Source organism: Oncorhynchus kisutch, linkage group LG8 (assembly GCF_002021735.2).
Source record: "Oncorhynchus kisutch isolate 150728-3 linkage group LG8, Okis_V2, whole genome shotgun sequence".
Classification (NCBI taxonomy): Eukaryota; Metazoa; Chordata; class Actinopteri; order Salmoniformes; family Salmonidae; genus Oncorhynchus; species Oncorhynchus kisutch.
The window spans coordinates 57,135,952-57,149,764 of record NC_034181.2 but is presented as its reverse complement, the minus strand read 5'-3'; the positions used below and the strand labels follow the sequence as shown (position 1 = coordinate 57,149,764).

General features: G+C 40.6%; 2 protein-coding genes across 3 annotated transcripts in view; both read left to right on the top strand.

Moving 5' to 3' along the window:
- The window catches only part of LOC109895026 (anoctamin-1-like), a 58,926-nt gene extending 47,959 nt beyond the window's left edge, over positions 1-10,967 (top strand). For both annotated transcript variants that reach the window (XM_020488681.2, XM_020488680.2), the window contains exons 21-25: positions 1,214-1,366; positions 1,924-1,976; positions 2,118-2,302; positions 7,956-8,061; positions 8,223-10,967. In XM_020488681.2, the coding sequence (XP_020344270.1) occupies positions 1,214-1,366; positions 1,924-1,976; positions 2,118-2,302; positions 7,956-8,061; positions 8,223-8,435 (710 nt within the window). In that variant the 3' untranslated portion in view covers positions 8,436-10,967. The remainder of the gene's footprint in view (positions 1-1,213; positions 1,367-1,923; positions 1,977-2,117; positions 2,303-7,955; positions 8,062-8,222) is intronic.
- Positions 10,968-12,135: 1,168 nt separating this feature from the next.
- LOC109895028 (FAS-associated death domain protein-like) lies at positions 12,136-13,580 on the top strand. Its single transcript, XM_020488682.2, is given in 3 exon segments — positions 12,136-12,455; positions 12,457-12,484; positions 12,921-13,580. Coding segments are annotated over 3 exon segments (588 nt in total). The 5' UTR covers positions 12,136-12,185; the 3' UTR covers positions 13,211-13,580.
- Positions 13,581-13,813: the final 233 nt, after the last annotated feature.

Below are 13,813 nucleotides of genomic sequence, written 5' to 3'. Positions count from 1 at the left end.
AATAACTGGACAATCCCTACAGCATGTACATTGAAAAGACACTGTGTAAGACGAAGAATGGGGGGAAACCTCAAACGTCTGTACATCTGTGCCATAACATACTGATACTACTACATTACTTACTGTAGACCAGGAGCTTTAGGCCAGTAACCAAAAGGTTGCTGGATCGAATCCCTGAGTTGACAAGGTAAAAAATCTGTCGTTATGCCCCTGAGAAAGGCAGTTAACCCATTGTTCCCCGGTCGATTAAGGCAATACGGAAGACGTTTCAGTTGTAAAAACTGACTAGGTATACCCTTTCCCTTTCCTTTTCCCACACCATATCCGTCATAAGAAATATTACTGCTCCCTCTCACGATCCGCGCAGTGGATAAACCATGAATAATTACTGTATGGAATTAATTCACAGTATTTTTGAACTAAAGTGTTGATAATGCAGTTCCATGACCATACCCTGGCACACCAGACCATACCCTGATACACAGAAGCCATAAATAAGGGTTATGGTGATGATTCCAGGGTTAGTTCAATATGTTATTGTTATTGTTGTTATTTCTACTAGTTATACTGTACAACTTTATAAACTAGAAATCTCTGGGTAGCAGCTATAGAAGCACAGTCATATTGTTGTGGCATAGCAGTCCTATCTACACCGACTCAAAGATTCAGTCCATCTTTAGGTTTTTAGGCATGCCTGTTTAAGTGGCTTTTTCAAGGGGACTCAACTGAAAACCAGCTAGGATTAATATATGGATGCAGGCACAAAAGGCCAGAGTGTTTGAACCCATTCAGAGTGTGAAGTGGGCACATTTAAAAAAATAACACGTTTTTTTTTTTATTGGATCTCTGGAAGTTTTACCCAGTACATATCAGTAAAGTTTCTGTGGCCATCCGAAAGCAAGTGCAGAAACATGGCAAGCCCTCATTCCACCATCTCATTACTTTTTGCTTAGACATGTTCATCTCTCATGTTTTCTCCTTGTAGTATGTACTGTGTATTTCAAATGGAGAATAAAATGGAAACGCATACATTGCGTAGTACGATATTAGAAGTAGATTATTAACGGCTTGTGCTCCTCTTTCCACTTCCGTCTATACTTGTGCTCCAGTTATCTAATTTGAGACTTAATCTACCCAGCATGCTTTGTGTTGATTTCCTTGTGGTCATAATGTCCAGTTGAATATATCTGTTTTTTGTTTGTTTTACTCGCAGTCATCCAGTTTGGCATGGTGACCCTGTTTGTGGCCTCCTTTCCCTTGGCACCACTCTTTGCTCTGCTCAACAACATCATTGAGATCCGTCTTGATGCTAAGAAGTTTGTGACAGAGGTCAGGAGGCCCATCGCAGCCAGAGCAAAAGACATTGGTAGGTTTCCATCTCCACACTTTAACAGCACTGGTCTATTTATGTTCTAATAAAGGGGACATTTTTACCTAATTTCTTCCACTTTTCAAATTGAATTTGACTTAATTGGAGATTCCCAGAATTGGCCCTACATGATAGATACCAAATTGAAATAGGTAGCAGGAATTTCCCATCTGCAAACACAGGTCCCTCACAACTGTTTTGGTCATGTTTGTGTGATTACATCATTGAGTCAGTCTCTGACTTTGACCAAATACTGTGGCTATTTGGTTTGAATGCGATACATTTTTATACTACAATAATCTAGTAAAATCTAATGATCCTTAAAACACCTTATCATTATATCCATTCAGTGACTATCAATGGGATACACATTTATTTTTGCCAATGTTTTTCTGGTGGTGCACATTTATGGTGTGACCATAATACATTTTTTCAACCAATTAATAAACCATTGCATCTACCATGTTTAAGTAAAGTAGGTACATATAAAGCCCCCTTGTCTACCCAGTTATTGGTGTTTCGGGCAAATCTCCATATCTTATTTCTTCTCTCAGGCATCTGGTATAATCTTCTGAGAGGGCTCAGCAAAGTAGCAGTCATTGTCAATGTAAGTACATACCTTCACATTAATAAAAACATTTAAAGTGCTCATTATTTCCAGGTCTGTCGTCAAGATTATACAATGTTGACATTTGAAGATAATTTTGGTCATAACACCTCTCCCCTCTCCTCTGTCTGCTCTCTCCAGGCGTTTGTGATTTCCTTCACGTCAGACTTCATCCCTCGACTAGTCTACCAGTACATGTACAGCCCTGATGGCTCCATGCACGGCTTTGTCAACCACACTCTGTCCTACTTCAACGTCAGTGACTTCCAGCCTGGCACTGCCCCTCTGCAGCCAATGCACCTGGGGTATGAAGTGCAGATATGCAGGTAAGACATTCAAAATATTATGGTCCCCCTCGATGAAATCAGGAAGGGGACTATGAATCTGTCTCTGTCCGTACGTGTGTGTACGTCACACGCTATATCTCAGACATCACTGGACCGATTTTGACGAAACTTGGGTGAATGATGTCTTGCCATAGAGGTCCGACATTTACAAAATGACAGTGGTTGGCCAGATGGTAGTGCCATAACAAGCGATTGAAAATGACAACTTTGAAAGGTGACGCTCCTCACTCTGTTTGGCATAATGTCATGGAATTCACTACATACTGTAGGTCCCTCTCCTCACAAGTAAAATATTTGCCTCAGCGATCCATAAGGTCCACCATGATGTATTTTCCACCATTTTGAATGTTGTGAAAAACACAAAAAACGCTACTCCTCTAGCACCGAATGATTGATCTGCACAAAACTTGCACGAAAGGGCTCAACGTAATATGTTCCAGACTAGTAATTAAAACAATATGGCCGCTATTGACTAAAGCTAACAGTAATTTACCAAAGTAACCGGAGTCTTCAATAATTTATATTTTTTATATTGAAGAATAATAGTGACGACATCAAAACAATGAAATAACATGTAGTAACCAAAAAATTGTTCAACAAATCAAAATCAAAAGAGTGTGCGAAGATATCATCAAGGCAAAGGGTGGCTATTTGAAGAATCTCAAATATAAAATATATTTTGATTTGTTTAACACTTTTTTTATTTCATAGTTTTGATGTCTTCACTATTATTGTACAATGTAGAAAATAGTTCAAATAAAGGAAAACCCTTGAATGAGTAGGTGTTCTAAAACTTTTGACCGGTAGTGTATCTGTGTCTATATTGTCCATGAGTTTATATTAGATAGTCCATATGGTTTAAGAGAAAAATAGCCTAATTAATGAAAAAGGGATCTATCAAAAATGGTATTATTTTCAGTAAACTCTACAACTCTTCCAACTACTGACTTTTTTCACAACTGCCACCAGTTTGATGATGTTGAACATCTCATTCCAAGATCATGGGCATTAATATGGAGTTGGTCCCCCCTGTGCTGCTATAACAGCCTACGCTCTTCCAGGAAGGTTTTCCAATAGATGTTGGAACATTGCTGCGGGCACTTGCTTCCATTCAGCCACAAGAACATTAGTGAGGTCGGGCACTGGTCTTGGGCGATTAGGCCTGACTCGCAGTCGCCGTTCCAATTCATCCCAAAGATGTTCGATGGGGTTAAGGTCAGGGCTCTGTGCAGGCCAGTCAAGTTCTTCCACACTGATCTCAACAAACCATTTCTGTATGGACCGCACTTTGTGTACGGGGGAATTGTCATGCTGAAACATGAAAGGACCTTCCCCAAACTGTTGCCACAAAGTTGGAAGCACAGAATCGTATAGAAATTCATTGTATGCTCTGTTGTGTTAAGATTTCCCTTCCCTGGAACTAAGGGGCCTATCCCTAACCATGGAAAACAGCCCCAGACCATTATACCACCTCCCCAAACTTTACAGTTGGCACTATGCATTCGGGCAGGTAGCGTTCTCCTGGCATCTGCCAAACCCAGATTCGTCCGTCGGACTACCAGACAGTGAAGCGTGATTCATCACTGCAGAGAACGTGTTTCCACTGCTCCAGAGTACAATGACAGCGAGCTTTACACACTTTCAGCCGACGCTTGGCATTGCACATAGTGATCTTAGGCTTGTATGCGGCTGCTCGGCCATGGAAACCCAGAAGCTCTGATGAACAGTTATTGTGCTGACATTGCTTCCAGAGGCAGTTTGGAACTCGGTAGTGAGTGTTGCAACTGAGGACAGACGATTTTCAGCACTCGGCGGTCCTATTCTGTGAGTTTGTGAGGCCTACCACTTTGCGGCTGAGATGTTGTTGCTCCTAGACGTTTTCACTTCACAATAACGCCACTGACATTTGACCGGTGCAGCTCTAGCAGGGCATAAATTTGACGAACTGACTTTTTCGAAAGGTGGCATCTTATGACAGTGCCATGTTGAAAGTCACTGAGCTCTTCAGTAAGGCCATTCTACTGCCAATGCTTGTCTATGAAGATTGGATGGCTGTGTGCTTGATTTTATACACCTGTCAGCAGCCGGTGTGGCTGAAAAAGCTGAATCCACTAATTTGAAGCAGTGTCCATATACTTTTCTATATAGTGTACATATTGACATAGTAATTTGTATTTATTTATTTCAACTTTATTTAACCAGGTAGGCTAGTTGACATTTACAACTGCGACCTGCCCAAGATAAAGCACAGCAGTTCGACACATACAACAACACAGAGTTACACATGGAATAAACAAAACATACAGTCAATAATACATTAGAAAAAAATAAAATGAAAAGTCTATATACAGCATGTGCAAATGAGGTAAGATAAGGGTGGTAAGGCAATAAATAGGCCATGGTGGCGAAGTAAATTACAATATAGCAATTAAACACTGGAATGGTAGATGTGCAGAAGATTAATGTGCAAGTAGAAGTACTGGGGTGCAAAGGAGCAAGATAAATAAATAAATACAGTATGGGAATGAGGTAGTTGGATGGGCTGTTTACAGATGGGCTATGTACAGGTGCAGTGATCTGTGAGCTGCTCTGACAGCTGGTACTTAAAGCTAGTGAGGGAGATATGAGTCTCTAGCTTCAGTGAAAAATATATACAAGTATATAACAAAAGGGATCATACTGAAACACTCATATTAAACACCAATGGTATTCACTAAGTTGATGGTTTAGGATAATGTTTTACAGCTTTGTGGTTCTATAAAAAAAATCATCATCATCATTATTTCATATATTTCACATGTGATAAGGCCACACAGAGGGCCAAAGATAATTGCAGACACCTGTAATAGTCTGTTTTGTGATAGATTACATATAATCCTTGAATGAAACCAACATTCTGGTTGTATACTGGTAAACTTCACAAGTTTCCAGTAATATATTGTCCCTTTGCAACCCTTCTCAAGACTCAAGAACATTCATATCAACCACACGGTGGCACTATAACGGCCACATGTTTTGTTACTTTCAGTTAGTCTAGGTTGAATTGGGCGCAGATATACAGACACACCTTGTTCACAAAATTGATGACGTATTTCACGCAGTGAGAGTTGAGCAGGGACGAACAGATTGGGTTCAGTCAGTTCAGTCAGTCATCCTAATGATCCTTCCCCAGCTAGCTAGTTTATGCTTGTGGCTAGAAAATTCAGTGCTAATTTAAAACTTGTCTGCATTGTGGGGACTTGGGAGAGTGTCCAGAATCATTCTGTTTTAATCAGAGTAATTGTTTGTTTTTCCCTTCCCAAATATAGATGTTAATGCTGTAGTTGTACATTTTGGGTGAAAATCACTCCAATAAATGGGTTTTAGCTATCACACTGGCGTGATGATATTGGCTACACTATCGAGCTACTTCCCTCAGCAGTGCTTTGCAGTGGGCAAGCGGAAGAGAAGGAAACACTGTGCACAATGATTTATATACTCTGAACTAAAATATAAACGCAACATGTAAAGTTTTGGCCCCATGTTTCATGAGCTGAAATAAAAAATCCTAGACATTTTCCATATGCACAAAATGCTTATTTCTCTCAAATTTTGTGCAAACATGTGTTTACATCCATGTTAGTAAGCATTCCTCCTCTGCCAAGATAATCCATCCACCTGACAGGTGTGGCATATCAAGAATCTGATTAAACACCATGATCCTTAAATAGGTGCAAATTGTGCTGGGGACAATAAAAGGTCACTCTAAAATGTGAAGTGTTGTCACAAAACACAATGTCACAGATGTCTCAAGTTTTGAGGAAGGGTGCAATTGGCATGCTGATTGCAGGAAGGTCCACCAGAGCTGTTGCCAGAGATTTGAATGTTAATTTCTCTACCATAAGCTGTCATTTTAGAGAATTTGGCAGTACGTCCCACCGGCCTCACAACCGCAGACCATGTGTAACCATGCCAGCCCAGGACCTCCACATCCGGCTTCTTCACCTGCAGGATTATCTGAGACGAGCCACCTGGACAGCTGGTGAAACTGGGGGTTCACACAACCCAAGAAATTCTGCACAAACTGTCAGAAACCGTCTCAGGGAAGCTCATTTGCGTACTCGTGGTCCTCGCCAAGGTCTTGACTTGACTGCAGTTCGGCGTCGTAACCTACTTCAGTGGACAAATTATGAATCCCAGTTTCAACAGTACCTGGCAGATGGCAGACAGCGTGTATGGCTTCGTGTGGGCGAGCGGTTTGCTGATGTCAACATTCTGAACAGAGTGCTCCATGGTGGCGGTGGGGTTATGGTATGGGCAGGCATAAGCTACGGACAAGGAACACAATTGCATTTTAATCGATTGCAATTTGAATGCACAGAGATACCATGACAAGATCCTGAGGCCCATTTTCGTGCCATTCATCCGCTGCCATCACCTCATGTTTCAGCATGATAATATACAGCACGATGTCACAAGGATCTGTACACAATTCCTGGAAGCTGGAAATGTCCTGCATATTCACCAGACATGTCACCCATTGAGCATATTTGGGATGCTCTGGACCTACGTTTATGACAGCGTGTTCTAGTTCCCGCCAATATCCAGCAACTTCACACAACCATTGAAGAGGAGTGGGACAACATTTCACAGGCCACAATCAGCAGCCTGATCAACTCTATGCGAAGATGTGTCGCGCTGCATGAGGCACACCAGATACTGACTGTTTTTTTAAAAGGTATCTTTGAACAACAAATGCATATCTGTATTCCCAGTTGTGGAATCCATAGATTAGGGCCTAATGAATTTATTTCAATTGACTGATTTCCTTATATGAACTGTAACTCGGTAAAATCTTTGAAATTGTTGCATGTTGAGGTGATATTTTTGTTCAGTGCATATGTACACTAGATGACTGACAGAGTGTGCTGTTTTGAAGCCCCCGCACATCCGTCTTGACGCTACCCCACCATTGTAGAAAATAAGCATTTATTAATGTCAATTTTTTTTTTGCCATGTTTATGACCTTAATGAGCTAAACATTAAATAAAAAATATATGAAAAATATTTTCCTTAAAGTAGCTAACGTACCTACCGCCAGCGACATGTGATACAGCTGACCGGTGCTGACCGGTGGGAAGCAACATTGGTAACTGGGAAACACCTCGATATAACACTGTTGCTCTTGTCATTCACACCGACTTGTCATTATGTTAGCTTATTGGCATGTCACAATGATGACATCCAGATGGTAACCAATACTGCAAGTTTTTTCTCCCTCGCCCATCGAAAAAAACATCACTTTCTTTTACAAGTTTTAACTAGAGCTGTGCTGTTGTTGTTGCCAGCTAGCCAGCATCAACTAGCTAGCTGGGAAGGGCTCATCAGGACGACTGACTGAACCGAATCCATTCGTCTCCAGTCGACTCTCGTCATCAATTTGGGCAACAGGCGTGTCCGGATAACCTCTCCCGTTTGAATTGTTGCCACTAATTTACCCAAGTGGGGGGCGCTGCATCATTCGTGGGGGACGACATGTTTACTGTGCCTTGTTTCAAATAGGTGTCATGAGAATGTGTGTGAAGTCTATCATACTGGTTGGATGCGTTGTCATTTATAGTAAATCATTTTGCCAATTCAATCCCCTCTCCAGATACAAGGACTACAGAGAGACACCATGGTCAAACACACCCTATGACCTCTCCAAAGAGTTCTGGGCTATACTGGCTTGCCGGCTGGCCTTTGTCGTCGTTTTTCAGGTCAGATGCCTACACAAAAACAAACATATGATTCATTGAGGGTTCAATCTTTTTATGCTGAAAGCATTTTGTCATATCCTTTTGAATAACTGTTTTTGGTTATTTTATTGAAGAAATTGTGAAAGAAATTCCTCGATCCGTACCGTCTTGTCTCCTTATAGAACGTGGTGATGCTGATGAGTGACTTTGTTGACTGGCTGATCCCAGACATCCCCAAGGACATCAGTCTGCAGATCCACAAGGAGAAGATCTTGATGGTAGAGCTCTTCATGAAGGAGGAAGAGGGCAAAAAGCTCCTCCGAGACAGCCACTCCAACCAAAGTCCTCTTCAGCCCCGTTCTCGCCCTGCCTCACATACACCTTCTAACTGCTAGTGCCCTGGTGGGTGGCTCCATCTGCCCGTTCATCTGGTCTGTTCAAAAACCTTCAGCCCCCCCCCCCTTGTCTGGACTTGGACACTCCACATACACAGTGGCCTACTCAAGAAAAGAGGGAGGCAGGTATTGGCAGGCTTCTGCACGTGCACCCTTTCTGACTTATAGCAAGCCATTGCCCAACCTTTGGTGAACCAGGTATCAGGCAGAAGGCTCAGAGGGCTGTTTTTCTCTTTTGCACAAAAATGATACAATGCAGGAAAACATGTAGATCTTTTTTGAATATGCAATTTTGCTAGCTAATGTTTTTATTTTGAAACTTTTGCCTTTTTAAGACACTGAGATCAGGTAAAGGAGCTTGCCATTCTGCTTGTTTACCATGCCAATTTTCCCGTATGTCATGTGTTTTATGTCCTATTTGTTATTATAATAATTCATATCTATCGTGGGCTAGGTTTCCATCCAATTGGCGACAGATTTTCATGCAAATATTCTACAATCCGCATAAAAACAAGATGCACATTTTCCCACCAGAGATGTTTCCATCAAATGTACGTGTTGCAGATGAAAGTATGTGCATGATGACTTAGTGCACATAAAAATATATTTTGCAGTTCAATTCCCACATACCGAACACAAAATAGCCTACAAGTTAAAGGTTTCCATCACATTTTCAAATTTACTGATGTTTTCCTCACCAAATTTTTTTAAACGTTATATAGGGAGTATGCAAGTGCGCTCTAGCCAACGTATCTGCGCGCTGTTGACTAGACTGCGCATATAGCCTACGCGATGATATTATTATGGACAAAAGAGCGAGATTACTTTTATTTGTCAAACAGCAGCCAGGCATCGATGATCATGTCAACAACTATTTCAAGGAGAGGAAGAAGGTATTTTGTCAGCTCATTTTGTATATAATTTGTGAGTAAACAATACTTTTTAATGCATATCCAATACATTGTTAATATTGAATCATATCAATATACACAGTCTACAAAACATTATTGACTTGCACCCCCTTTTGCCCTCAGAACAGCCTCAATTTATCAGGGTATGGACTCAACAAGGTGTCGAAAGCATTCCACAGGGTTACTGGCCCATGTTGACTCCAATGCTTCCCACAGTTGTGTCAAATTGGCTGGATGTCCTTTGGGTGCTGAACCATTCTTGATACACACAGGAAACTGTTGAGCGTTAAAGAAAACAGCAGCGTTGCAGTTCTTGACACACTCAAACCTGTGCGCCTGACACTTACTACCATCCCCGTTCAAAGGCACTTCAATCTATTGTTTTGCCAGTTCACCCCCTGAATGGCACACATAAACTATCCACGTCTCAATTGTCTCAAGGCTTAAAAATGATTCTGTAGCATGTCTACTCCCATTTATCTACACTGATTGAAGTGGATTTAACAGGTGACATCAATAAGGGATCATGTCTTTCACCCGGATTCACCTGGTCAGTCTATATTGTGGAAAGAGAAGGTGTTCCTAATGTTTTGTGCTCTCAGTGTATAGGGTTTGTAAAAGAGGAGAAACGTTCATCCATCTTGTCTTAACACAAGAAAAACAACATTATTAAAAACATTTTAAAAACCTCATGATCAAACCAAGGACATTATTTACAAATGAAGCACAGAAACAAACGAGAAGAAAAAATATATATATCCTTTGTGGTACCATGTCATGTTTTGCTTGTTTGTGACCACTGTTTCTCATACAGAAGGATCTGTAATTCTATGTCTGTGTTTAGGAATGTGACAGACCTTTGATTTAGTCTCTTCTGATCAAACGGAAAAAAATGTAGATACTTCACATCAATGGAATGACATGGAACCTGCCCCCCAGACTGTTGGAATGTATTACATTATTCACAATTAACAATTATTATATATTTTATATTTTCAATGATATGTACGATATTTAACTGTCTTCAACTTCTATTTTGTGTGTCTACGGTATTGAAATGTATCAACATTGACCTCTTGCAATATAATATGTTTGTAATATTACATTACTCCTGGATGCATACCCAGGTGTTTGTACTTTGATACTGGTTATATGAGATGTCTTTCCTTTTGCTTATAGAAAGAACTCTGATGGCCATGAACGTAGTCTCAAATGTATTTGTTAGGACATTGCACAATATTGCATCACCTCATATTTTAATTTCTAATTCAAGGACATGTTCTTGTTTTTTTTTAAACTACTAATATTGTATGTTCATTGTATGACTTATAGGCCAATGCTGAATGGCAGCCACAATACCTTGCTTTTGAGCTAGTGGCATCTTATTCCCAACTGATACTTAGATATTTCAATCCTTGATATTCATCTTGGTATACTAGAGCAGTAGAGAAAAACTTGGTGTTTAAATATTTGACTGAATTGTACAGCAACATTACAACTATATTTGATTAGGATAGTACTATATTTATTTCATATTTCAGGCTTATATTTCCACTAGAGTTCTGTCAGCCTAAAGTAAAAGTTTTAGGATATTTTAATTACAATAAAATAATACAAGTTATGAGAAGTGTATGAGTATTTGTATCATGTGTTCGTTATAGAATTGATGTCTACTGTTAGCAATGCAATACAATGTTTTCACCCTGAACATGGAACAAAAGCCACCCCCAGTGTAAATCAAAGTGAAGCATTGGCAAGAGCTGTCGTGTGTGTGTGTGTGGGGGGGGGGGGGGGGGGGGGTAAGCAGAGGGTGTACGTGGACATGACTGAGGCTAGGAGAGGATGGGGTAAGGACGTGAGAAGGTGTGTGGAGAGATGTAGAGATAATCAACTTTATTTGTTTTTAAGGATATATAGAGATGGTTCAAAGGATCCAGTCAGTGAAAGGGTGGGGGCTGTGGTGTATATCCCAGATTTTAATGTTGGAGTATGTATGCGGTTAACTGATTGTGTCAGTGTATGGGGCAGAGATGATGGCCATGATTGTAGGTTTGAGATGGGTGGAGGAGGTGAAACCACGAGGTGGTGATCTGCTCTGATTCGACTTCAGTGTTGACTAGTGTGAAGACGGGCAAGTCGAATAGGGGTGACTTGTTTGTGGAGATGATGGTGAAGTTAATGGGATTGGAGTGGATGGGAGTGGTGGTCATATTTTGTAGAGTTCCCACCCATGTGGGTGTGGAGGGTAATGAGAAGGGGGGGAAGATATTCATGTCCCGCTGGGCCGCAGAGAAGTCAAGTTCTTGATCCGGGTAAAAGTGCTGGATCTTTGGCAAAGGGAGTGGGATGCTAGTAGTAAGGTGAGGCAATTTTATTGCATGCATCAGTCAGTAAAGGAAGAGGTGGGGAGTATGGGATGTAGGAGAGAGGAAGTTGTGTGGAGTAGACTATGGTTTGGGCATAGAGGTTTGAATGCCACGTTGTGGCTGATAGGGAGACATGAAACAGGTATGTATAATGAGTGTTTAGTGTTGATTATTTTGTGAATTGTTGTATGACTTAGATAGGAATAGATTGTGTGAAAGGGTTAGAGAGGCAGGACAGGGTTGGGGTTTGGGTTGTGTAGTTGGGGCAGACAAGAGGAGGGAAGTGGTGACTATTGATCTATTTAACTTTCTTAGAGGAACAGGACTAATTAAGAGAATTGAATGTAGCTCGGCCGTGCCTGGCCTCCCACTACAGTACAGTAGGTGGCAGTGTATGCACCTTGAAAGTTGGATGAACCGCCAACCCAATCCCAAAGAAGAAGAAGATATTAACTTGGTTCACTACAGTCAAGATGAGTACGTTTAACAGCATTTTGCTGAAGATTTCAGGTGAACTTGTTGGTGATCAATTGAAGAAAATGAAGTTCCTGTGTAATAAAGAAATAGGAAAAAATCGTCTCGAGAAAATGACCAGTGGCTTACAACTTTTCATGGTCCTAATGGAAAGAAATACACTTGGACCTGACAACACAGTATTTCTAGTTTCGCTTTTGACAGACATTGGTCGCCTAGATCTTGCGGACAAACTTACCAACTGTGAAAGCCAATATGCTGGATCACCCGAATTCTCTTCCCAACGATGAGGAGCAAGGTAAATTACGTGGTTTGCCCCACTCCCGAATATTAATGGAAAATGTTGAAATACCATAGCGTGGGCCATTTTTTTATTGGGCTGTGACGCCTGTTTCAACAGTTACTGTAAAGTGTAGGTGTTGCTTAGTCATTCTACAGATGGAAGTGCCCAATGTCTTCTTGAATGTATGTAAGAATGTATCAGAGATCATGGCTACATGTTATCTTGGGAACCCTGTCACAACTGCTATGAAAGATATTAGGCTAAGTTACATTGTCACTATCTTTCTGACATCCTCTCCCATACAGTAAATGTTTGCCAGTGTATTGTATTTCCTCTGAGGGCAAATATAAAATGCAACTGTATGCCTTGGATAATGTACTGTATATTGTGTTGGAAATATGACTTTTGTAGTGGACTTATTAACATTCCATGGCATCTTCTCTTTTCCCAGCAAAACTTGACATCGCAACAGAAATGATCACTAACAACATTGGAAGGAAGTGGCGAACATATGGTCGTAAACTTTGTCTGCCAGAGGCCAAACTGGATCATATCGCGCAGAAGCACCCAAACAACCTGGAAGAGCAAGTGGTGGAGCTTTTGAAGGAGTGGCTGAAAAAGCAGAAAGCTGAGGCCAAAACAGACACTTTGATAAAGGCCCTTCGCTCCTGTGATCAGAACTGCACTGCTGATCTGATACAGACAGAACTTGAAAAACTTAATGCCAATGGTGGACAGTGAAAGTGTGACAAACAATCTTCATCTTTTCTTAGGCCTCTTATGTTGTTTACTCAATGGATTATTTATTCATTGCTTTCACAATGAGTTTGGTGCTTTTATACGATTCAGTAAATTCACCACAATTTGTTGGCAATATTGGTATACCAGTATACTCATGGACCAGTATAATTTTATGGAAAGTAGCCCAGTGCACTCTGGGTACATACATTCCTACTACATATTGTAAGGGAATTTGGGAGAAACTTGATTGGACTATGGATATTATAAAATTGTATAGATATTGTGCATTTAAATGTGATATTAATGTATCCACTGTTGAGATTAGTAAACTTGTAAAAGATTAGTAAACTCCCTCAAGCTGGTAAAAATACTTTTCTAATTATTTAATGTTGAAGTAAACTCAAACATGGATTTGTTTATGATTGTAGTCATGCCATTCCAAATTCAACAAAACCCACAAATGTTTATGTTTGGGGTTACTGTGAACATGTTCCATAGTTGCTGTAATACTTGTCCAAAGCATTTACACGGAACCCAAACCGGCTGCATGCGTGCGCTATCGTGCATACATTTATTTTGTCCCCCTACACCAAACGCGATCAT